The 23,579-nt window shown below is 56.2% G+C and overlaps 3 protein-coding genes across 15 annotated transcripts in view; 2 read left to right on the top strand and 1 right to left on the bottom strand.

The window, feature by feature from the left end:
• Nucleotides 1-14,280, top strand: part of NDRG4 (NDRG family member 4) — a 36,721-nt gene extending 22,441 nt beyond the window's left edge. For 2 of the 5 annotated variants that reach the window (XM_032424217.1, XM_032424213.1), the window contains exons 4-17: nucleotides 4,970-5,075; nucleotides 5,295-5,415; nucleotides 5,503-5,565; nucleotides 5,715-5,775; nucleotides 6,852-6,938; nucleotides 7,037-7,093; nucleotides 7,486-7,589; nucleotides 8,423-8,479; nucleotides 8,563-8,614; nucleotides 9,517-9,564; nucleotides 9,738-9,773; nucleotides 9,877-9,928; nucleotides 11,315-11,353; nucleotides 12,194-14,280. In XM_032424217.1, the coding sequence (XP_032280108.1) occupies nucleotides 4,970-5,075; nucleotides 5,295-5,415; nucleotides 5,503-5,565; nucleotides 5,715-5,775; nucleotides 6,852-6,938; nucleotides 7,037-7,093; nucleotides 7,486-7,589; nucleotides 8,423-8,479; nucleotides 8,563-8,614; nucleotides 9,517-9,564; nucleotides 9,738-9,773; nucleotides 9,877-9,928; nucleotides 11,315-11,353; nucleotides 12,194-12,348 (1,038 nt within the window). In that variant the 3' untranslated portion in view covers nucleotides 12,349-14,280. Of the gene's footprint in view, nucleotides 1-1,725; nucleotides 1,891-4,969; nucleotides 5,076-5,294; nucleotides 5,416-5,502; nucleotides 5,566-5,714; nucleotides 5,776-6,851; nucleotides 6,939-7,036; nucleotides 7,094-7,485; nucleotides 7,590-8,422; nucleotides 8,480-8,562; nucleotides 8,615-9,516; nucleotides 9,565-9,737; nucleotides 9,774-9,876; nucleotides 9,929-11,314; nucleotides 11,354-12,193 lie in introns of those variants that run through there. The other 3 variants (XM_032424215.1, XM_032424216.1, XM_032424214.1) reach the window with 3 other exon arrangements.
• Nucleotides 14,281-14,674: 394 nt separating this feature from the next.
• SETD6 (SET domain containing 6, protein lysine methyltransferase) lies at nucleotides 14,675-21,746 on the top strand. 4 transcript variants are annotated; one of them, XR_004301758.1, is made up of 9 exons: nucleotides 14,675-15,669; nucleotides 15,890-16,202; nucleotides 16,297-16,438; nucleotides 16,570-16,764; nucleotides 16,893-17,013; nucleotides 18,151-18,331; nucleotides 18,493-18,635; nucleotides 18,813-19,211; nucleotides 21,564-21,746. XR_004301758.1 is itself a non-coding variant. In XM_032424027.1 (9 exons), exons 1-9 carry the CDS (start codon nucleotides 15,556-15,558, stop codon nucleotides 19,116-19,118), a joined length of 1,443 nt encoding a protein of 480 aa, XP_032279918.1. In that variant the 5' UTR covers nucleotides 14,675-15,555; the 3' UTR covers nucleotides 19,119-19,805. The 4 variants fall into 4 exon arrangements, 3 of the variants coding, with proteins under 3 accessions (XP_032279918.1, XP_032279919.1, XP_032279917.1); XM_032424027.1 differs by lacking the exon at nucleotides 21,564-21,746 and having other exon boundaries at nucleotides 15,890-15,985; nucleotides 16,058-16,202; nucleotides 18,813-19,805; XM_032424028.1 differs by lacking the exon at nucleotides 21,564-21,746 and having other exon boundaries at nucleotides 15,890-15,961; nucleotides 16,058-16,202; nucleotides 18,813-19,805.
• The window catches only part of CNOT1 (CCR4-NOT transcription complex subunit 1), a 111,297-nt gene continuing 108,343 nt past the window's right edge, over nucleotides 20,626-23,579 (bottom strand). For 3 of the 6 annotated variants that reach the window (XM_032424020.1, XM_032424021.1, XM_032424019.1), the window contains exons 47-49: nucleotides 22,064-22,196; nucleotides 21,114-21,248; nucleotides 20,626-20,967 (exon numbers count right to left, since the gene is read on the bottom strand). In XM_032424020.1, the coding sequence (XP_032279911.1) occupies nucleotides 20,889-20,967; nucleotides 21,114-21,248; nucleotides 22,064-22,196 (347 nt within the window). In that variant the 3' untranslated portion in view covers nucleotides 20,626-20,888. The remainder of the gene's footprint in view (nucleotides 20,968-21,113; nucleotides 21,249-22,063; nucleotides 22,197-23,579) is intronic. The other 3 variants (XM_032424023.1, XM_032424024.1, XM_032424022.1) reach the window with 1 other exon arrangement.

A 23,579-nucleotide genomic window follows, 5' to 3' on the forward strand; every position in this document is an offset into this window, starting at 1 on the left:
TTGTCTTCATAGCAACTCTCAGGAAGGCCCGACTCCTGTGTTACGGTTGAGGAGGCTGAGGCCCAGAGAAATTACAAAGCCTTACCCGGGGTTACCAGGCTAGTGGGTGGGGGAGCAGGGACTTGAGCTCGGGTCTGTGGATTTGAAGCCAGTGAGCTGAGCAGAAATGGGGGCCATGGCTGGGAGTGGGCAGTATCCAGGTTAGCTTCTCCCCGGGGTCCAAGGGTGGCAGAGCCCCTCAGAGGTCAGAGGTTGGACTGAGCATAAGGTTGGATGGTGACCGTGGAAGAGCAGGGGGTTCATGGCGGGAAGAGTGGGAGGACAGCCCTCGCCCCCTTTGGGGAGCAGGTAGGAGGAGTAAGTGCATAGGGCAGGAGCCGGGCTGTACCAGAGTGGCTGTGGGCAACAGGGAGCATGGCCAGTCCGTGAGGGGCAGGGTGACACCCCGTCCTGCGCCCTGGCTGCCCCAGGGGAGCACAGAGCGCTGGGCCCCCAGAGCCAGAGGTCACAGATGGGGCAGGGCAAGTTGTCGGTGCGCCCCAGGCGGAGGACATGGCTGGGAATAGCACACATGGCAGGTGTTAACCAGGTCCCTGGGCACCCAGAGATGGGGTGGTGACCCCCTCCCCCCAGGGCTGCCAGCCAGTGTGCAGGGCTGGTGGGACAGGGGGGCCCGAGTGGCGTGTTCCTTCCTGGGAGAGACAGAATGGGGACACAGGCGCCCAGCACCCTCCTGAGTTGCTCCTGCTTCCCTCAATCCTTGGACTCCCTCCTGGGCTCCCCTCCCTGACCTATTTCCTCTCCTCTCCTCTGCCTCCTCCTTCCCAGTTTACTCTGCCTGTGGGTCTCTAGCCATCTCCCTGCACAAGTCCTTGCTGTTCAGGACGACAGGGCATGGGGCCTGCGGTGGCCCGTGCATCCTGCCCCCCACACTGGCTGGTCCCAGGACAGAGAGCTGGGCGGGGGGGGGTCTGCGGGAGGTGGGCACGTCCGCTCTGGCAGGCTGACTCCCGTTCCCCCTCTGCCTTGGTGGCCTCCGGCGCTTGCTGTAGGATGGGGGTGGGGAGGGCACAGCTGGTGTGTGTGCCCCCCAGTACCGCTGGCCCTGCCTTCGGCCCTGGCCCCCTGCCACCAGAGCCCCGATTTTAGCGCCGTGGGCAGGCTCCGGGCATGCCTGTGGGTGGAGTGGGGGCTGCCCTAGGGGAGGCCCTGGAGAGTGGAGAAGGAGCAGTCCCTGGAACAGGGTCAGGACAGAAGGTTGCCCCAGACAGTCACGCCCCCATCCCTTCAAGGTTAAGTGATCCAAACCTTCCTGAGGTGGAGGCTGGGCTTCGGGCCCTCTCAGGCCCTCCCTGCTTGCCAGGGAGGGGGGTCAAGGGCTGAGCCCGTCTGGGGCGTGCCGGTGTGCGTGTCCGTGAGCGGCCCCTGCGTACCTGACACAGGGCACACCCGTATGGGGAGCTTCTTGTCTCGGCTTCCCAGGCCCCGCGTGCAGCTGCGGCTGTCGGGGGTGTGTGCCTGTGTGCTGGGGCGGCCGGGATGCAGGGCCTGGGGACCAGCAAGGATGCTGTGTTGCCGAGGGGTGGGGATGGGGGGCGGGGGGACTTCAGAAGCCAATGAGAGCCAGGTTCGTCTCCCACCCGCCAATCTGGAAGCGGGGGCTCGGGGAGAGCGAGTGGCTGCGCAGAAACCCCGCAGGGAGGCGGGGCCGGCCTGGGCCGCCGGGCTCCGCATATAAGTGGCCCGGGAGCGGCGCCCCATCACAGCGCCGCCGTCTCCCCCTCGCGCTGCCCCCCCCCCCGGACCCTGGTGACTCAGGCCTTTGTTTGCCCTGCCTGCTAGAGGCGGATCGCCTTGTCGCTGGGCAAGATGCCGGAGTGCTGGGATGGGGTGAGTGAGGGCTCTGGGGGCGGCCAGGTGGGCAGGGAGGAAGGGACAGCCCTCTGCCTCTGTCTGGTGGCGGAGCTGCTTTCGGTCGCCTCACCTTGTGCGTCCCTGTGTCCTTGTGTCCCTGGTGCCCCTGGCCTGCAGCAGCGGCTGGGGCTTAGCCGCTAGTCAGGGCCTGCGGGGAAGGGATGAGATCCGCAGAAAGTGGAACGCGCTGCGTGACCTGTCTGCAAGCCTGGGTGGCCTCCCACTGACAGTGTGCCCTTGGCCTGGCAAGTGCCCGGCTGGCGTCGCCGCGCGCCTGTGACCACCTCAGCCCTGGGGGAGGCTCCGTTCCCTGCACGTGTCGGGCGGTCTACCTTCCTGACCCCGCGAGGGTTGTCCTGGTCGTTTGGGCGGCTGCACCAGAGTGGGAACGGAAGGACAGCCGCTTCCTTCCTTAGGAGATGCTTGCAGCCCCGCCGCGGTCCCCAGGGAGCTGCAGTGCTAGTCCGGCTGAGGCGGGGAGGTCTGGGCGGCGTGCTAACCCGCCCTTCAGGCTGAGGTCCCTGCAGGGGAGGGGACGAGGAGGGCGTCTCAGCGTCTTATTTAGTGGGTGGGGAAGGGCAACGCTGTAGCCCTGATCCTGCGGGGGGTCGGGCCCGGGCAGCAGTGCCCAGGGGTGCTGTTCTTCCTCAAAGAGGGAGCAGCAGGGGCACACGTCCCCCTCCACCCCCACGCCCGGCCTGCCCTGCCGGGGCACAGACCCCCCGGGCCACCCCGTACCCCGGCAGCGACGTCAGCGCCTACCCCGGGTGCAGTCCCGGTCGGCCGAATTGCTGATGTGGTTGATGGAATGAATGGTACTAGCCGGCCCCCTCCAGCCCCTCACCCCCTCCCGCATGCTGAAACCCAGCTGGGAGCGCCCCCCCGCCCCAACTCTCAAGGTCATGGGCGAGGGGAGACCGACCGGCCGAGAGAGGACGTCAGAGCCCCCTCCCTCGCTGCGGCAGGACGGCGCCCACCTGGAGGCTGGGGCTCTGACGTCACCGGGAGCCAATGGGAGCGCTCGGTCCTGGGGGCTGGGGGCTCAGAGTGCTTTGGCCTGCGGCCGTCGGGTCGCCCCCCTTGTGCTGCACCCCGAGGGCCGGGGACACTCGGCTCCTATCTGGCTGAGCGGGTCAGGGCTCCCGGGTGGGTGGGGGAGGCGGTTCAGCCAAGTCATTGGGCCGCGCGGGACCAGCAACCGGGCCATTGCCCTCAACAGCCCATCCCGCCGCGGGCAGCGGAGCCTTTGGGGGCGCGGGGGGACGGGGAGCAGTGCCTGAGTCCCGCGGCCCAGGGGCTGCTGATGGTGACGCCGCGGTCACAGCAGGGCTAGGAGGGGGTAGACCCCCCTCACGCACAGCCACGGGTGGTGGAGGTGTGTGGGTGGAAGACTGCCGCCCTGGGCCCTGACTCGCACCCGGCGGGGCTGGTGCTGAGCCCCGCCGAGAACCGCCCTTCACGCCGCGGGAAGCGCATTGCAGCTCTTGTGCAATGGGCGCCCCTCCTGCCCCCCAGCCCCTGCCCTCCAGAGCTGAGAGTAGTGTGGGGGCTGGTGGAGGATGCCGCATGGCCCCCCCAGCTGTGGAGAGCTGCTTGCTTGGAAATCTGTGGGGTGGAGCCTTCAGGACACATCCCTGGCCTCTGAGGCTGGCACCTGGCAAGGCCTGTTTAGCCCTCTCTGGATTTGACCTTGGGCAAGTCATTTCTCCTTTCCCAACCTCAGTTTGCTCCTTTGGAGCTTGGGTTCTTGTGAGAAGAAAACAAGACACATGGAAAGTGGCTGGTCAGCTGTCAGTGAGGAGGAAGTGTTCCTTGTTTTGATGGCCCTGAGGGAGGACAGGCCTGGGATGTGGGGAGGCTGGGGTGGCCTTGGGCCCACTTAGAGGACACCGGGCCTCACAGCAGCATTGTGGCTCCCAGCGTGTGGCCTTTGGCTGTGGTGTAGATGCCACCTTGTCAGTCCCCGCTGGAGACACAGGCCTGAACAGTGTTCCTCTGAGCCCTGACCCAAGAAGACCAGACCCCAGGAAGCTGTCTCCTGCCTCCAGAGTCCCCCCTCTTCTGTCAGGAGCAGGAACTTGGGTTCTGTCTGAACCTAAGTGTCCTCCATGAGCAAAGGGGGGGAAATGCATGCATAACATGCTTGGCACTTGGCACACATTTGGGCGGGGGAGGGGGGGGGTCAGTCATGTCCTGCCCTTGACCTTAGCCCCATCTCCCACTCACACAGCCAACTCACAGTGTTCCCTGTGGTGCAGGGCAAGACTGTTAATTCAGCTCTGACTGACCCTCTTGGAGTGGCCAAAAGTGACTAGTTTGCAGAGGGACCAGCCCCCAGGGCACCTTCCCAAGGCTCAGGGATGCCTGAGCACATTGGCCTCCTCCTAGAGCATCTAGCGCCTGTTCTCGAAGGACTAGCAGCCCCAGGCCACAAAACCAGGGGCGTGAACTCAGGAGGATTCCAGAGTGGTCACTGCAGAAGGCCTTTGGGGTGGGGGTGGGGGTCTAACCGTGCGCTGCCTGAAGGGAGGCCTTGGGGGTCCCGGGGAGGGGCATTCAAGGCGGAAGGAACTATAGGAGCAAGAGTGTGGAGGTGGGGACCAGGGGCGGGCGCGGAGGCTGGAGGCTGGGCTTGGCCGACATGGGGGTGGGGACTGCAAATTCCAGGCCGGGCTGCAGAGCAGCCCTGAAGGTTCTGAGTGGAGGAACAGGGCGAGGGCAGGACTCAGGCTGGGGTGGCCACACTGTCCTGGAGGGGCTGCAGTGACTCGGAGAGAATGGGCTTCACTGGACCCTGCAGGGCTGAGAGCGGCAGGGCCTGGGCAGTTAGCGGACTTCCCTGTGCACGCCAGCGCACGGTGCCCGGCGCCAGACACCTCTGGGAAGGGATGCTCCATCTGGTCTGCTCTCCTGGGGGGTGCTGCTGGGGGGCGGTGAGAATAAGATGCCCCCCTGCTGGGAGGTAGGGGCCCCACCACAGGCCCAGCAGCCCTCAGGCTGCCCCACAGCCGGGAGTGAGGGCTGCCCAGAGCGTCCCGTGCTATCTCCCCTCCAGGAACATGACATTGAGACACCTTACGGCCTGCTGCACGTCGTGATCCGGGGCTCCCCCAAAGGGAACCGCCCTGCCATCCTCACCTACCATGACGTGGGCCTCAATCGTAAGTGCATCCCGGCCCCATCCTGCCTGCTTCGGCCTCCCTTCCTTCCCCACAGGGCCCCCAGATCCCCACTCACGCTCAGGCCTGTGACCGCAGCCGTTTGGGCCTCCGTGTCCCTGCTGGCCCTTGAGGCTGATCACGCCCACCTTGCCCTCCCTCTCAGGCCCGCAGGCCTCCCCACCCTTTGCTGAGACACAGCTGACAGGTGTGTCTTTGCAGACAAGCTGTGCTTCAACACCTTCTTCAACTTCGAGGACATGCAGGAGATAACCAAGCACTTCGTGGTGTGCCACGTGGACGCCCCTGGTCAGCAGGTGGGGGCGTCGCAGTTTCCCCAGGGGTAGGTACCGGGGAGCCCCCCCGTCCAGATCTCCCCAGCTCTGTGGCCCAGGCTGCACCCGGCCCTGACCTCCCCCTCTGCCTGCAGGTACCAGTTCCCCTCCATGGAGCAGCTAGCCGCCATGCTCCCCAGCGTGGTGCAGCACTTCGGGTGAGTCCCCACCCAGACCCTGTCCCTGGGCTGGGGGCCGGAGGGTCCCCCCACCCCCCCGCCACTGCAGAGCCAGGGGGCACTAGCTGAGGGCGGTCGTGGGAAGTGCCTGCCCTGGCCCTGGAGTGACCGGCCATGCTTTCCACCAGGTTCAAGTACGTGATTGGCATCGGAGTGGGAGCCGGAGCTTATGTGCTGGCCAAGTTTGCAGTGAGTCTCCCTCCTCCCACCCCCTCCCGGGGCCCACGGCTCCCTTCAGCCACAGGAACATTTGCTCTTTCTTCCTGCTCCTTCCCCTCCTCCCAACTTGCTCTTCACTTAGAAAATCCCTTTGCTTTTTTTTCACCCAAGGAAATTAAAAAAAAAAAAAAAGTTACTTTTTCCATACATTTCCTCAAAAGACTATAAACGATAACTTGCTTAGCCCTTAGCCAAAGCCCACATTTCTGTGAGCAACAAACTCTACAACGAATTGCTCTACCCGCTAAGTAAGGATTCTCCTAGTCACTTATACACTGATCAGGGTAATATTTAAACGTGAGTCATTTCTTAACCAAAAGTTACACTTACGTTAAGTTTGGAAGGTTTAAAAAAAGTTGCATTTCAGAAACCTCATGTTGGGTAGGAGCCCACAAGCTTTCCATCTCTGAAGACAAAAGTTTAATTTTCCGGATTCAAAATATTTCCTTTTTTTTCTTTTAAAATATTTCTTTTTCCGAAAGAAAAGGCCAAGCATTCCGAACTGCAGCATGGATTTCAGCACTTAACCACTCGTTAGCTGCTGATCATCCCCTGTCCCCCCAGAAAAACTAGACAGGATGGCTGTGTCCTATGTAGATTATACCATTTTCCCCTGAAGAAATCATTCGAATCTCTTTTACGGTCGAACACAACACAGGCTCTGGAAAGGTCTCTATGAAAACAAAGAAGCAAAATGTTTCACTGAAGATGTTTACTGCTCAGTGTTACAGCAGCCTCTCTGCGGAAAACAGTACTAGAGGCCTAGATTCGAAAGCAGTCCGAGAACCGCCCAAGGTTCCAGGCGGGGAGGAGGGCGAGCAGGGGCTGCTGGCTGGGGAGCCCAGGCAGGTGTCCAGCTGTGGCCGCTGGAGTCGTCTGCGGCTCCTGGAAGCCCTTGCAGAGCGTGTCCTCCTCGGACCCTCCCAGCCACCTGTGAGATAGGCAGGGCCGGCCCCCGACAGCCCGTGTTCTCGGCGGGAAGACGGGGGAGGGGGGCTCCCTACGCACCCTCCCGCCTCCCAAGCCCTGTCTCCCTCGCCCCGCAGCTCATCTTCCCCGACCTGGTGGAGGGGCTGGTGCTGATGAACATTGACCCCAATGGCAAAGGCTGGATCGACTGGGCGGCCACCAAGGTGAGCGTGGTCCACTTAGACGGGGGTGCTGGGGGTGCTGGTGCGGGGGGGTGAGGGTGAGGGGCGGCACTCACGCTGGCCTCCGGCCCGGCCCACAGCTCTCCGGCCTCACCAGCACTTTACCTGACACGGTGCTGTCCCACCTCTTCAGCCAGGTAAGGGGGCGGGGCCCACGTGGGAGCAGCGCCGTGGCTGACCTGGGGGCCTTGGGAGCCTCTAGAGGGCCGGGCTCCGCCCACTCTCCGGGGAGCCCAGGACTTGTACCCCCTCGCAGCCAGGCAGGAGGAGGAGGTCTGGGTCGGCGTTATGTGGCATCTGACCTGTCTCACTCTGTTGGGCTGAGACAGATGTGGGGGGGCCTCCTCCCAGAGCTGGGTGGAGCCCTCCGCTCACTTCATGAGGCCCCGCCGCCACGCCCCCCACCCAGGCTGGGAATGGGACGAGGGCTGCTGGGCTGTGCTCCCTGCATGCCCCCTCGGAGACCCCATCCCCGTCTGTCTGTCCGCTCCCCCCCGCGCACCTCCCCCGTCTGTCCCCCCGGGCCCAGGAGGAGCTAGTGAACAACACAGAGCTGGTGCAGAGCTACCGGCAGCAGATCGGGAACGTGGTGAACCAGGCCAACCTGCAGCTCTTCTGGAACATGTACAACAGGTGCGCGCGGCGTGGGGCTCACCTCTGCAGCAGAGAGCTCGCTCCGCCGGGGTTCATAGGAGGAGGCAGGCTGGACGCATGCGCTCCCCGGTTTGCAGATGGGCAGCTTGGTGTATCTCTGAGAAGAGTCCCTGCTTGCTCAGGGTCACTCCCATTGAAGGGCAGAGGGGGAGCAGGGCTGCGGACTCTGGTTCTTGGGCTCTTGCACGCCTTCTCCCCTGGGGCACCGCGGTCCAGCCAGGAGCGGTGTGGGATGTGGGCAACATCCCTGACCCCCACAGCCTGAACCTCAGGGCTGACATCTGTAGATGGAGAGGAGGCTGGATGAAGCCCATGGTTTTCAAGCTGTGCTCCTTGGAGCCCACTGGCCTGCCCTCCTTCCTTTCTCCTACAAATATTAAGCACCTGCTGTGTGCGTGGTGCTGGCGATAGAATGGAGGATGAGAGGACCAGGGCCTGCCTCCCTCTCTGAGCCTGGAACCCCACGCACAGGTGGTGGTGCATGTCGGAGCAGTGCTTCAAGGGGGAGCGAGAGCTAAATTGAGGGCCCACCTGACATGAATTGTGGGGTCTGAGAAGTTCCACATGAGGGGAGGCCTGAAGACCCTCTATGTGTGCAGGGCATATCCCTGTCTCCCTGTTCACTGGCTGGGATCTGGGAGGCCTTTTCCGTAGCTGAGACAACTCAATAACCATAAGCCCCAACTGTGGGCCCAGACTGGGACATCGGGCCATAATTGCCATTGTGGGAGGCTTGGGTAGGGCCCTGAGGCACATGACCCCCCGGGATCCAGTCCTGAGATGCCCACCTCTACCTCTGCCTCTCCCTGCAGCCGCAGAGACCTGGACATTAACCGGCCCGGAACAGTGCCCAATGCCAAGACGCTCCGGTGAGTGCACCGCCCCCCGCAGCCTGCCTGCCCCCCCCCCCCCCCCCCCCGGGCCACACAGCTCTTTTCCTCTGTGTCTACAGCTGCCCAGTGATGCTGGTGGTTGGGGACAACGCGCCTGCCGAGGATGGGGTGGTGAGTGAGGGACTCTGCCCTGACGGGGAGAGGGGGGTAAGGGCATCATTGCCCTCTGGCCAGCAGGGCCAGGACCTGGATGTTGGACTTCTCAGCCCACCTCCCCACCATCTTGCCATGCATCACCACCAGGCACAGCCCCAGCCTTCAAGTGAGGGAGGCGTGGAGACTGGAGGGAGTTGGGGCCAGACCGCCTGCCGTCACTCCCTCCCTACTCCCAGCAGTGCAGCCCCACCTCAGTCTCTACCCACCTCAGGCCCAGAGACGGAGCTCTCTCCTCTACAGCTTGCTTCATTCACTATGAAGTAATCCCTGAGCAGTGCATCCTTGGACTAGCCGTTGCACCCATTGCCTTTGGGGATGGTCACCTTTCCCACTGGAACTCTGGAAGCAGGCAGCCCGAGGCTTCATGTCCCCGTTAGCACAGAGGCCTAGGGTCCAGGAGTACCCAGGGCCACCCCCCAGTGTGCCCGGGACACTTTCCCTTGCCTGAGGGCTCGGAGGAACGGGGTGTGGGCCACACGGACCATCTGGACCCAGGCAGAGGCCTCCGTCTCCTGCCGATCCTTGACCCTCCCTCACCTCTGCCCCCTGACCCCTGCAGGCCCTGGCACTTTCCCAGCCACTCCCATTGAGGTGGCCCTGGCTCCCTGTAAGGACATGGCCCAGCCCCTGCCCCATTCCTGCCCTGCCAGCACTTGTGAGGGGAGTCCCAGCGTCTCCGGTCCCTCGGGGTGGGTGGGGGGCCTGCTTCCTGATCCGCAGGGGCTTGGACTTTCAGAAGGCAGCCTGCATGCCTTCCCTCAGCTCTGAGACTCGAACCTGCCTTAACAACGGGGGTAGGGGACTCCCCTGATCTCCCAGGGGCTGGGGCTGCCTCACCCTGCTGACCTTGTCCCTAGGTGGAGTGCAACTCCAAACTGGATCCCACCACCACGACCTTCCTGAAGGTGAGGCCTTCCTCCCCAGCCAAGGGCCCAGCCTCAGGGAGGGGCGTGCCTGGGGTCCCATCGGGGTGGGAGCAAGACAGTGTGTCTGCTCAGGGCAACCTGTTTAGGTATCGGAGGCCTGGGCAAGGTGTGGGGTGGCCCCTGCTCAGCTCACCCCCCTCTCTTCCCTGCAGATGGCAGATTCCGGGGGGCTCCCCCAGGTCACACAGGTGAGACTCCTGGCCCTCCCTCCCTTATCTAGCCCAGGTGGGGGATGCCTCCCTTCCCCCCAATCCCAGGCAGCCAATCAAAGCATGTGACTCTGTCCTGCAGCCAGGGAAGCTGACTGAGGCCTTCAAATACTTCCTGCAAGGCATGGGCTACAGTAAGTAAACCTCCCCCCGTCCCCGCCCTAGAGGCTGGTGGGCAGGCGGCACAGTGGGGCTGGGGCGCGGTGTCAGGTGGCACTGAGCAGCCTGCGGGCATATGAGGTCTGCGTTAGTGGGGCCCAGATGCCGTGCCACCACCACATGCTCCCCACCGTGACTGGGCACTCTCATCTAGTAGATGAGCCCAGGCTGTGTCGGGCTCTCTTGTGCCCTTGGGGAGGCTTTGGGACACTGTTCTCATGGCGACGTCAGGGCGGTCGGCTCTTCTTCAGGCCTGGGGGACCAGAGCCCGGGGCTGGGTCCTGCCCAGAAAGCCTACCTAAAGGTGAGTCCTACACACCGCCCACTCCCCTGCCAGACGTACAGCACCTGAAAAGGGCTTTTGTCACAGGTGCTGGACGGTATCGGGCATTAGAGGGGCCTTGGAGGCTGGGGCCCGAGGAAGGCACGTGGGAGAGCTAAAGGCGGCTGAACCTGGGGGCGGCATAGGTGAAGACCCCAAGCTGATAGGGGCTGTGGGGCGGCAACGGCCACCCTCCTCCCGTCTCCGCCTTGTGCAGGGATGAGATGCCCAGACTGCTCATGAGCACCTCCGACCCGCAAGCGCACGCGCACACCTTATCTCCTTGGTGCCCCCCTTTCCCCCATCTGCCTGGCTCTCCTGCTGGAAGCAGAACTCCTCTCCCTGAATTGGTGTCTCCCCCCAGACTTCAGCCTTTGGAGCTTGTGCCCCCGGGGAAGGACAGGCCCGTGGGGAAGGCTGAGGCCGAGCCAGGAGCGGAACTGCCTCTGGCCCGCAGGGGCCTGCCGGCCTCTCTGTGGAGAAGTAGGGCAGAGAGAGGCCCAGGCCCACAGTGGGACCCAGCAGGAGCTCTGCGGCTGGGCTGAGCCCCGGGGGTGCCCACTGAACGTTTGTGAGATGGGTAGACGAGCAACGCTTGTTAGGCTGGAGCATGTTCTCAGGGCCCCGGGAGAACCACCACCAGGCAGCCCAAGAGCTGGGCGGGATTTACGAGGTTGTGCAGGCCTCCCCCAGTCTGTACCTGGGGAGACTGAGGCCCAGAAGAAGGGGGAGGGTGCTGCCGCTAGGACATGGGCGCCACAACCCCTCTCACCATGAGGGCCTGGGGGCCGCAGCCCAGGCTGGAGAAGCGGGGGCAAGAGGAGTGTTCCCAGAGTGGTGTCAGGGCTACTGCTTTGGGGGGTGGGCAGGAGTGGGCTTCCTGAGGTTCTGGCCCGGCCCCAGCCCGCTCTGTGCCTGTCCTGTTGTCTCCTCTCCCTGACCCATCGCAACACCCTGGCCCCGCCGGATCATGCTCTTCACCCGTGTTCTGTGTCTCCCCCACCCCACCCTGCCCCTCTGGCTCTGTCTTCTCTCTTAGTTGCATACTTGAAGGACCGAAGGCTGAGTGGAGGAGCAGGTAGCCCCGTGGCCCCTCCCCTGATGCATGGACCCCTGCCCCAGTACCCCCCCCACCCCCTGCTCCTTCCTCTGTGCGGTGCTGCAGCTGGGCCTCATCTTGCTGTGGTTTGGAACTTTGTGTTCTGCTCGCCTCCAAAGCCCAAAAGAGTCCTGCTTTTTCACAGATCTGGGCCCTAGTGGGCCGGCGTCCCACGTTCGGGCTCTGTTGTGGCCGGGGTTGAGAGCAGTCTGGCTTCTGGGGTGCCATGGGCCGCGTGGCTTTCCGAGCTCAGGCAGTTGGAACCAGAGCCTCAGAGAGAGAAAGCCCAGGCCTGGCCTTGGGAGCAAGGGTGTCCGGCCATGCCCGGGCTGGATGGGTGGCCGCTTGCGTTCGGGAAGGTGGAGTTCGCCCCCTGAGAGTCTTGCTTGTGAAAGTCTGAATACGGACAGAAACTGGATTTAAGGCAGTCTGTGGCCTCCACACCTTGTCCTCCTTGACAGAAGTAGTCCTGCTCCCCCGTCCCATCATCCTCTCGAGGGAGGCACCGTTGGAAACCTGTCCCATCCCCGCACCGGCTCAGGGGTCCGCAGTCAGACCGCCCTGCTCCGGCCGTAGCTCTGGCCAGCTGTCGTGAGACGGGTCCTGCTGGCCCCCGCCTCTCGGCCTCAGTCACTGGTGCTGGTGCTGCATGCCCCCGGCTTGACTGAGTAGATACCGGCGCCACGGCTTGAGATGGGCCCCCGTGCCGCTGGAAGAGCGGGTCTTGCTGGCCGCTTCGCTTGCGTCAGTCCTTGTCCCGCCTGCCGGCCCCCAGCCCTGCCTGCCCGCCCTCACGCCCGCTCCCATCTCTGTCCACAGTGCCCTCAGCCAGCATGACCCGCCTCGCCCGCTCTCGTACCGCGTCGCTCACCAGTGCCAGCTCGGGGGATGGCAGCCGCCCGCCGGCCTGCACCCACTCGGAGAGCAGTGAGGGGCTGGGCCAGGTCAACCACACCATGGAGGTGTCCTGTTGAAGCCCGTGGCCCGGCAGAGACGCCCACCTGCCCCCGCCCGCGTCGACGTCCCACTGCCATCCTCGCGCCGGCTCATTTTCCTTTTAGTTTATTTTTGTGAAGGCCAAGGGGAGGAAATGGGTTTACTTCTCTTTTGTTAAAAAGATGAGGGGGTTCATCTTAGATGCTGCAGAACAGTCTCCGGATGGTTTTGAGAGGCTCACTCCTCCCCACCCCCACCTCACTCACCTTGTTAACTTGGCTGACTTAGACCCCCTCTTCCAACTCCCCACAGTCAGGGCGGGGTACAGGGAGGAAGGGGATTTGCTAAGGAGAGAGTTCGAGTCCTCTGGGCAGGATCCAGGATAATTTCCTAGACTGAAGAAAGCATGGGATGCCCCCCCTTGCGCAGGCAGATTTGAAGATGGGATGGGGTTTTGAGGTGGTGTGTTGGGACAGCAGGGGCACAAGGTCCAGCTCAGGTACTGAGGTGACAAACCAGGAGGCAGCATTGGGGAGCACTAGGAGGCAGGAGCCCTGGAGCTCTCCAGGCCCTTTTTCTCCCCATCTCCTCCACCAAGCACATGTTTCTTTTTGCACATGTGACAATCATCTGAACCGTAGCCACAAGGGGGCGCTCCTACGAGGCAGCCGTTTTCCTGGTGCTCTCTGGGCTGGCCTGGTGATACAGGGCCAGGCAGGCAGGGACTGAACAGGGTTTCTCTGCCCAAGAAGACAGAACACAGAGGACCTAAGAGGCAGGAACCCCACAGACTGTCTCAGCCCACACACTCCACCACCTCCTGGCCTTGTCCCATGTCTGAGCCAAGGCCCTGTGGTAGAAAGTTGCCTGATCCTCTGTCTCCACTGGGACCTGATTTGGGGGCTGAGCTTAAATGCTGGAATAGCCCATGAGGGTTGGGCACACCCAAGAACCTCCTGGTGTCTGCCTTCAGGAGCCAGGATGTGGCTGGAGGCAGTGGTGGCTGAGATTCCCAGTTCCATGGAGGACAACCCAATCAGCAGCTGTGTGTCCAAGGCCACCAGAAACATGGTGGTGTTTCTGGTCGTGGTCAAGCTATGCCAGTGTTTTCTGTGGGCATCACTAAGAAGAGAGTTTATTTGGAGAGAAATGGTCTAAGGTAGTGAGCCTTCTGCAGGCCCCCACTGCCATCTCAGGACCGCTGGAGTGGCTTGGGCTGGGGCTTGCTGGGTCCTGGGGTGGGAGGTGAAGGTTCCTGAAGTGAACAAGGGCCAGGCAGAGGAGAAAGGCTCTCCACACACCCTGGTCTCCTCCTTTCACCTGAAGCCCAGGACTGTGCCATACACATCCCACCCACCCACACTATCAGGGAGAATCTCCTGGCCCCAAAACCAGAGCCACTGGTCTTGGAGCCTAAATCAATTGCTAAACCCTGAAATGAGGGGAGCGAGCAATGAAAACTGCAGGGCTGCGGAGGGGACAGTTGTGTGTGAGGTGCTCTGAGGCCGCGCGGACACCTGCATCCATCTTTCCTTGGCACATATCACCCCCTTCTAGAATCTTAAGCCATTACTAGACTGCTCTAGAGCCTGGTGGAGTGTTAGTCTGTCCCCAGTTCTATTCACTCACGTGCTTCCTTTGAATATCAAATGTGACTGTTTGAAAAGCTGGTAGAATTAATCCCTCTTACTGTAGATAGCGCTGCAGACCTTGGATTTTTTTTTTCCTGTGTTCTTTCAGATGAGATATCTATAAATATCTATACATTATATATATATGTATATTGGGTCTTCCTGCGTGTGGTTTTCCATAGGAGGTTGTCTCTTTGGTCAAAGTGAACTTTTAATGGAGTTTATTATTTTCCTCTCTGTATAAAGTGAAGAACCTAATTTTGTGTATTCTGGTGGCTGATGTCATGAAACTTTGAGATGACAAAATATAAAACAAATAAAAACCCTTGTCAAAGTAGAGCTAACTGTGCTGGCAAACTAATAAGGAAATGAATAATTTGAGTATGGTGACGCCAGGCCCATCACGGGAAGCTTGTGGAGAAGGCTGCGTTGAGGTTGGTGCTTCCTGGGTTTAGGTGGGACTGAGTGTGCAGGAGTTCCCATCCATTTTTTTTTTTTTAATTTTTAATTTTTAACTCTACCCCCAGCCTTGGGGCTTGAACTCAGGACCACCCGTTGGTTGATCGAGTCACATGCTCTAACAATTGAACCAGCCGGGTGCCCCACTTATTTCCATTTCTTAACACATTATCTTAACAATCCTTACATTTTTTTAAAAGATAATATTTATTTGAGAGAGAGCATGGGGGGGGGGAGCGGGAAGGCAGAGGGAGAAGCAGGAGCTCGGCTGGGTGATCCCAGGACCCTAAGATCACGACCCCAGCTGAAGGCAGATGCTTAACTGACTGAGCCACCCAGGTGTCCCACCAATCCTTACATTAATTCCACAGATATATATTATCTTAGTTTCACAGCTGAGAAAACGGAGCCTCAGGATAAGGGATTTGCCCTAAGAAGCCAAGCTAGGAGCTGGCTTTGGCATTGCAGGACTTCAAAACCCTGCTTCATTTTCTTAACAGCATGCTACTTTGCTATGTTTAACCACCATTTCTGACTCATTCACTCAATAAACACACATAGAGTACCTGCTCTATGTCAACTAATAAAGCAAGTAAATAAAAATAAAAGCCACCATGTGCTATGCGTATGATGAAAAACAGGGATGTACTAGCGAGTGCGGGCAGAGGGGGGTTATTCCAGTTCTGGGAACCTTCCCATGCCCCTCGGAAATACAACCTGTCCCACGGCAGTCCGAAACGCACGCGCGCACACACCTGCTCTGAGCAAATAAAATGGTTCGATTACCCCGGCTAATGAGGAGTCGCGATCACGAAGGCAGGCTGCCCGCCCACCTGGGTGCGCTCACAGCCGGTCAGCCGGGAGGCCCTCGCGTTGGTATCCAGAAACAATTTTGTTCTTCACCTGGACTTCTGCTCCGAAATGTCTCAGCTCTTGGGGACCAAAGGGGAGAGAGGTGAACCTTGCTCAGAACCAGGCTCGAGGCGGTACAGAGGTACGTCTTCCTGGACCCGACCGCCCGTGTTCTAAACCCAGCTGGGGACACCCGGGCTCCAGAAGAACGTTCTCAGGAGGAGTGATTTGAGCAGGTGCAAACCCCCACGCGTTCTCCGCGTGGACTCCGGGACGCACGTCACGTGGCGCCGGGGCGGGGATATGAGCCCCGCCCCCGACAGGCCTTTCCCGGGACGCCGGAAGCGCCAGCGCGGAGCTCCCGACCCGCGGGGCCGCGCGGCCTCGACAATGGCGACCCAGGCGAAGCGCCGGCGGGTAAGTCGCGGGGGACGGGAGCGGGGTCCGTCCGTTTCCTCCTCCCTACCCCGCCCGCAGTGCGGTCCCGCGCCTCTCCTCCCTCGCTTGCGCGGGTCCCTGGCCGCCCTCCGCGTCCCCTCCCCCACCCAGAGCCCTTGCTCCGCGCGCACCTCCGTCTCCTCCCGCGTCCCGCGCGTTCTCCGGGGCGGGCTCTCTCCACGGCGCTCGCTCGTTCCAGGTGGCTGGGCCTGTGGGCGGTGGCGACGCGGACCCGGACCCGGTGGTCGGTTTCCTGAGCTGGTGCCGGCAGGTGGGGCTGGAGCTGAGTCCCAAGGTGAGGAGGCGGGGGTGCGGGCGGGCGCGGCGGGGGCGCAGGCCCGCTCTGACCGGCCGCTCCCCCGTCCAGGTGGCGGTGAGCCGGCAGGGCACGGTGGCCGGCTACGGCATGGTGGCCCGGGAGAGCGTGCAGCCCGGGGAGCTGCTGTTCGCCGTGCCGCGGGCCGCGCTCCTGTCGCAGCACACCTGCTCCATCGGCGGCCTGCTGGAGCGAGGTGGGTGCGCCGGCGGGGATGGGACGGGGAGGCGGGCCGCGCAGCGGCGCGGGGGTTTTCCCCGCCGTGTCTCTCACTTCCGTGTCTCCTTCAGAGCGAGGCGCGCTGCAGAGCCAGTCGGGCTGGGTGCCGCTGCTGCTGGCGCTGCTGCACGAGCTGCAGGCCCCGGCCTCGCCCTGGAGCCCCTACTTTGCGCTCTGGCCGGAGCTGGGCCGCTTGGAGCACCCCATGTTCTGGTGAGAGCCTTAGCAGGGTGGGGAGCACCAGCACCGGAGCCTGGCTCGAAGCGTCCTGGCCCGGCGAGCGGGTTCCCAGGCACTAGCCCGGTGGGGTGTGTGAAGGGAACCCGGGTGGGGTGTCACTGCAGGCCCGAGGAGGAGCGCCGGCGACTGCTGCAGGGCACAGGCGTCCCGGAGGCCGTGGAGAAGGACTTGGCCAACATCCGCAGCGAGTACCATTCCATCGTGTTACCCTTCATGGAAGCCCACCCGGATCTTTTCAGCCCCAGGGTCCGCTCCCTGGAACTCTACCGCCAGCTCGTGGCTCTTGTGATGGCCTACAGGTCAGTGAGCGGAACCTTGAAGGACTTTGTTGTTTAGAACTCTATTGAGGGATGAGAGGGGCAAGAACAGTGAACCACACCCCAGTCTCACCCTACACTGGGCTTTAGCAAAGTTCTCTCTGTGGCAGCTTTCAGGAACCACTGGAGGAAGAGGAGGATGAGAAGGAGCCAAACTCCCCTTTGATGGTGCCTGCTGCAGACATACTAAACCACTTAGCCAATCATAATGCCAATCTAGAATACTCTCCAGTGAGTGGATCCCTCTCAGTTACTGTTCTCATGTGCACTGACCATCAGGCATTTGATTCACACCAGTGCCTGTCATTTATGCTGGCCTGGTAGTTGGGCTAAGTGGGCTCCATTCTCCTCATGGTAAAAAAGCATAGGTGAAGTTAGCTTTTCTTGTTACGTTCAGTTTGCATATTCCACTCAAATAGTTAGAACACAAAACTTCAATACCCACAAAGTAAGTTGTGGTTATTGCTCTGCTAAGCTACTGCCATCATTTATTTGGTGCCAGAGGTTGGCTATACTGTCACTACTTTTTGGGAAGAAGGGCGGGGGGAGGAAAGGGGACGGTCATAGGTCAGATCTAAGATGATACCAGGGTTCTATCAATTCCGTTTGCTAGGTGGAAAGTTGCAAGAAAAGATCCAAGTTTATGGAATTAGGGAATGGCTATTTTTTAATCCTGGCCTGCATCTGCCATTCCTACTTGGGGTTTAATTGTTCATTTCTAAACACTAGCAGCTTTTTAAGTACTAAGGATGACTGAGCAGAGGTTCACCTAATCAATGAGGCTGAACTTGACCTTTGTCTCCCCTTTCATCCTACTGTACAGGCATATTACACTTCAGATACTGTGCTTTTTACAAATAGGTTTGTGGCAACGCTGTGTTAGGCAAGTCTATCAGTGCCATTTTTCCAACACCACTTGCTTTATGTCTGTGTGTCTTATTTTGGGAAGAATTAAAATTTCAAGAATTGCAGTATTTCAAACGTTTCCATTATTACTGTATTTGTTTTGGTGATATGATCAGTAATTACAACTCACAGAAAGCTCAGATGGTGGTTAGCACCGTTTAGCAAAAAAATCTGTTTTCTAAGATAAGTACATTTTTATAGGCACTGGGACTTGCTTTTTTTTTTTTTTAAACAGTATTTGCTTTTTGTGTGTGGTAGTGTGGAACCAAACCTACACACAATCTCTGAGGTATGGCTATATAGGATCTTAATAGGAACTAAAAGTAAAATGTTGGTAGGTATATCATCAGTCCCATTGTTGAACTGTACCCACTGGAAAGCTCTTCCTAAGAGGGAATTAATCTTCATGGGGTTGGCCAGGCATTTGTTGGGCCTGGTCCCAGCTTCTCCCTTCCACCCCAGAATTGTCTTCGGATGGTGGCCACTCAGCCCATTCCTAAAGGCCATGAAATTTTCAACACTTACGGGCAAATGGCTAATTGGCAACTGATTCATATGTATGGTTTTGTTGAACCATATCCTGACAACACGGATGACACAGCTGACATTCAGATGGTGACAGTTCGTGAAGCAGCATTACAGGGTGAGTGTCTGATCCAGTCTTGGACACCAGTGGACATGTCTCTATCCCCACCCCAGGTGCTCTTAAATAGCAGTTGCCCCGTTTTTTGGAGACCGGGTAGTAGACTAAGAAGAAAGGAACCGCTGGGTATATGCAGACTTTGACACTATTACCATCTACAGGAACAAAAGCTGAAGCTGAAAGGCTCCTACTGTATGAACGCTGGGATTTCTTATGCAAACTGGAGATGGTTGGGGAAGAGGGAGCCTTTGTGATTGGGCGTGAGGAGGTACTGACCGAAGAGGAACTGACCAGCACACTCAAGGTAAAGGGCTGAGAATGGCCAAAGTATTTAGAACTAGATAAAGCCAAATGAGAAAGGAAACATGGGATGGAGGGAGAGCACACTTAAATGCTGCCAAGATAGGCTTCTCTAAATTCAGAAATTCACAATTAAAGGGCAATTAAATTCCTAATTGAAACGCCCAATGATTGCTTCTAGGTCCTATGCATGCCTGCTGAGGAATTCAGAGAGTTTAAAGAGAAGGATGGAAGGGGAGATGATAAAAGGGAAGAGGACAGCTTGACAATCACAAATATCCCCAATCTCAAAGCATCATGGAAACAGCTTCTTCGGGACAGTGTTTTGTTGACTCTGCAAACCTATGCCACAGACTTAAAATCTGAACAAGATTTACTCAGTAACAAGGAGGTCTACACCAAACTCAGCTGGAGGGAGCAGCAGGCCCTGCAGGTTCGCTATGGTCAGAAGATGATCTTACATCAGTTGTTGGAACTGACAAGTTAGCAGGTTCCGTGTTGCCTGAAGGAACATCGATGAGAAGAACTTTATTCTAAGATCATAAGACATCAGAGGTGGTGTGCTAGGGTTAACTCAGAGGTAAGGGTGAACTGTTTAAAGACTGGGCACAGCAGACTTGGAAATTGCTGACAGTTTACTAAGACCAATAAATCTTATAACTGCTTTGTTCTGTTTGAACCAGAGTTAGCAGAAATGTGACAGTATTAAGGTCTTCGTTGTAGTCTAGCATTTAATAACATGGACTCTGAAAGGAGACCTGGGTCTATTTTGAGCAAGCTTTTTTCCAAGACTTAGTTTCCTGTTCGGGGGTTTGACGAGCTCTGGTCCTGGCACTCAGCAGTCTGAAGTTTGCTCTAGATGGCACAAAACTCACCCTTAAGGGAAGAAACCCTAAGACACCAATGACATTCAAACCTTACTCGTTAAAATTTCTATTTAATCTTGAACCTTTTTGTCCTCTGTGGCCATAAAACTTGACAATCATTAAAGGTAAGGTGTATTTTAAGTGGCATAAATTTTAAGTATATCAAAATACCATAAAGAGAAAGGGTAAGAAAAATGTTTTGTAATTCTTTAACCAAAGAAACCTGCTCCAGTGATTTTTCTACTGTTGAAACATGCCAGATTAGCGGGAAAGATCAATCATTCAGCAAGAAGTGATGTTTCCCAATGGCCCCAGGCTCTGTGAGACTGGGTTGTCCACTTTCCTCCTCACCACCAGCACTGGCTGCTGCTACTGAGAAAGGCACAGTGGACTCACGTGTGTGTCATGACTTTAATGTTTGACTACAGTATGCATACACATACAAGGAAGGGAACTAGAGCCCAGGAACTAGAAAGGCTACAAAATACAACACGTGGACCAATACATTTACAAAACATTCAAAATCCTTACAAAAGGGGCTGTATTGGTCCTTTTGACTTTGTTGTTCAAAATAGCCTATATGGCTATTCACTGGGATGATGGGAAAGGGCAATTCATACACTATTAGTCCCCTTTCCCACAATTTGTAAGTATGAGGAGAGAGCTAGGGGCACTTTTAGGCGTGGTCTGGTTTCCCTTTATAAAAAGAGCTGACTGCATCTCGGGGCCTAAGGGGGGGTAGTTCTCCAGTAGAAATGAGAAAATGATGCTCTCCCAGCAGTCAGCTTTAGATGAGGGGAAGAGGCAAAACAAAAATCCATGGGATCTCAATTGTGAGCTCTTCCCATGTTCCCTAAGCATACCAAATAGTAGCACATACACATATTTAACAACTTTATGATTTTCAGGGTCCCCTGTCCACATTAAAAAAATAAGTTACACAATATTTAAACTGGCTTTTTTGCTATTCTTTGGGACACCAGGAATGTCAGAAGACATGGAGCTATGTTATATCCCCAGACAAGTGCACGGCATCAACAGCCTTTCAGTTACAAGCTGGGCAGGTACCAAGTTTATCTACTTGCCTTGGACACATTTTGCACAAACCCAAGAAGTTCCAGACAAAGGTTTTATCTTTCATATATTTACACAAGTTCAAAATGATATTCACAGCATCTTCTAAATTTTGGCCAAGTCAAAAAAAATGCATTTAAACTTTGGAACGTGCCCACATACACAGGAAGCTGACCCAAACAGTAATTGGGGCAGGTACCCGAGAACCAAAGGGCTGGGAAAGTCAGGAAGAGCTGAAAGGATTCTTCAGCCAGTTTATAAACCTGGTGCAGTGGGACCTCCAGGCTGACACATTTACAGCAGAGATGCAGTTCCATCTAACTGGCACCTGTCCCTTCCATTACTTGCTGAGCCTGCTTCTGTCCCATGCAGCACTGTGCAACCGACTGGAATAACCTGAAGAACAGAGACAGTTACAAGTTTGTGAGAAAAATTCCAGACCTGGCAGTACCTTGGGTCACATTAGCTTTGCCTATCATTACCTTCTTAATCACCCATATGTTTCTCATTCTTAGACAATTAAAAAATTACTTTGAACTCACTTTTCAATTTCTGGGGCACAGTGTACAAACTCGTGGTTCCAGAACTTAAACGCTGGATTTTTAATCAGTTCAATGAAGGTAATAAGAAGACCCCAAGGATGTGGCCTATTTACAATCAACCGTTCCAAGAGAACCCTGAAGGGGAAAAAAGGTTAGTTAATGCATAGAGAAATCTACAAATTTATGACCACTTCTCCTTTACCTTTTTTCCTTGATTACTAAACTACATGCAAAAGTTACTAGCTTTACTAAGGACAGGTGGGTTAACGTCTAGATATATATATACACACACATATATATATACACCATAGTTAATGCAGGTGGTTTCTGAAATTAGAAAACCTCTTCCCGTTAGCCTAGAAGACTGAGTTAAGGTAAAGTAAGGAGGACAGTATCAGATTTAACGTCTGGCCCACTTTTTAAAATGTGTGTCTGTCTCTCTCTCACCAGAATCTACCCATTGCCCAATCTCCAATGCTATATAGACAGTCTAAGCAATCTGCAACATATTACATCAAAAAAGGAAAGGAAAAAAAAAAAACCCCACAAGTATCATCTTGTTATTTCTCCTTCAAACTTCTCAACCTAGAAGATAAAGAAAAGCCCAAGCTCTTTACCATGGCTTTTAATAAGCCTGTGTGGATTCAGGACTCTGGATAAAAAATGTCATCACCACCACCACCTGAGAGAAACTGTTGACTTTCAATCAAAACGCTGGTACCTTTTGTTAAAAACAAGTTGTAATTCTCTAGTTGTCATTTTGTGTCCATCAGACTAAATTGCTAGGGCAGGAACAATGTCCATTATGCTCACAACTACATCCTATTTAACACATGTAAAAGATGTCTTAAATGGACATGTCGAAGATACTCCATGAACACTGAAAAAAAAAATCCATAATAAAGGGGAAGAGGCACCACTTAGAATTATCTAAAAAACTTCTCCCTTACCTTGTAATCTGTTCTTGGATAGCTTCAGTGTTGGCTTCTGCAAAAAGGTACAGCATGGTACAGCTGAAGTAGTGAGTGTGGCTATTTGGGTACCGCAGCTGATTTGCAATGGCATTCAGGAAGAGATACCGACCTAGAAATTGAGAAAGCTCAGTTTACTGCAGACATGCTTCATGTGAAAGGCCAACATAAAAAGACAAATCATTCTGAGAGGCTAGGGTTTGGACTTCTGCTAGAGACTCAGTATCCTTTAGTTTCAACCAGTGGTTCTTGGGTCCCCAGTGTTTCCATTTCTGGTGGGTGTGTGTCGGGGGGGGGGGGGTATTTTCCCCTTTTTTTTTTTTTTTAAATATTTAAAAACAGACCCAATGCATATAAGCATTTTTCAGAAAAAAAAAAAAAGTATCACTTTTAATTTCACAGATTCTTTAATGTCACTTAATAGGAGAGAGCTGGATTCTTCTGTGCTGTGTTCAATGTGTTCCACTATTATGTTTCATGTAGCCCCTGGAAAACTCCACTGTACACTCATGACAACATGAGTGCAAACACACACACAGTCATTACTGTGAAAGTAGTTTTGACCTCACAGCTCTTCTAAAAAGGTCTTGGGGACATCCCCTGGGCTTCCAGTCCACACTCTGAGAACTGCTAGTTGAGACTATATTGGAATAAATACCTACAGTAACTAGGTCTGGTTGTCTGCCTCTGCTTGATATTACTCATGTTTGTAAGGCTACTCCCCCCCCCTTTTTTTTTGCTGGGTTCTGGATGTAATGGTATTCAGTCTTGTTAAATCTTGGCTTTACACTGTCTCAAATCCCTTCTACAAATAGACAAGTGTATGTATATCAAGATTAACTATCCTCTCAAGAATTGTTAGCAAAGTTAAAAGGCATCCTTTTTAAAGTTTGTGTGTGTTAAGGGCACCTGGGTGGCTCAGATGGTAAGGCACAGCCCAACTCTTTTTTTTTTTTTTTTTTTTTAAAGATTTTTATTTATTTATTTGAGAGAGAATGAGAGACAGAGAGCATGAGAGGGAGGAGGGTCAGAGGAAGAAGCAGACTCCCCGCCGAGCAGGGAGCCCGATGCGGGACTCGATCCTGGGACTCCAGGATCATGACCTGAGCCGAAGGCAGTCGCTTAACCAACTGAGCCACCCAGGCGCCCCCACAGTCCAACTCTTGAGTTCAAGCCCCCTATTGGGCTCGAGCCTACTTTTTAAAAAGCCTTTTCTTTTTTTAAAATAAAGTACTTGTGTGTTAAAATAAGCAAGACTATGTAGTTGGTTAGTACCTACTGGGGTCTAAGAATGAATACAGAAGACCAAAAGAAATGTGATTCAACCAGGTAAGATGCAACCTATAGGAAGAATTATACTGTCAACTTTCTACAAAGCAGGTTAGGTAAAGTCCTATCCATTAATTTTTACATACCTAATATTTAACAAGTTGCCTGACAAATAAGACAAATGCTGGGGGAAAGGCAGGCTAACAAAACACTGTAAGATAAGCTT

This window comes from Phoca vitulina, unplaced genomic scaffold, assembly GCF_004348235.1.
Source record: "Phoca vitulina isolate PV1807 unplaced genomic scaffold, GSC_HSeal_1.0 scaffold30, whole genome shotgun sequence".
NCBI lineage: Eukaryota > Metazoa > Chordata > Mammalia > Carnivora > Phocidae > Phoca > Phoca vitulina.

What these genes read in the sequence shown, in the direction of transcription:
- SETD6 (XM_032424026.1), top strand. Translation starts at nt 15,556, where the DNA reads ATGAGCCCCGCCCCCGACAGGCCTTTCCCGGGACGCCGGAAGCGCCAG. An exon ending in GCTCTTGTGATGGCCTACAG is followed by an intron (nt 16,765 to 16,892) that starts GTCAGTGAGCGG and finishes TCTCTGTGGCAG; the next exon opens with CTTTCAGGAACCACTGGAGG. An exon ending in CCAATCTAGAATACTCTCCA is followed by an intron (nt 17,014 to 18,150) that starts GTGAGTGGATCC and finishes CTTCCACCCCAG; the next exon opens with AATTGTCTTCGGATGGTGGC.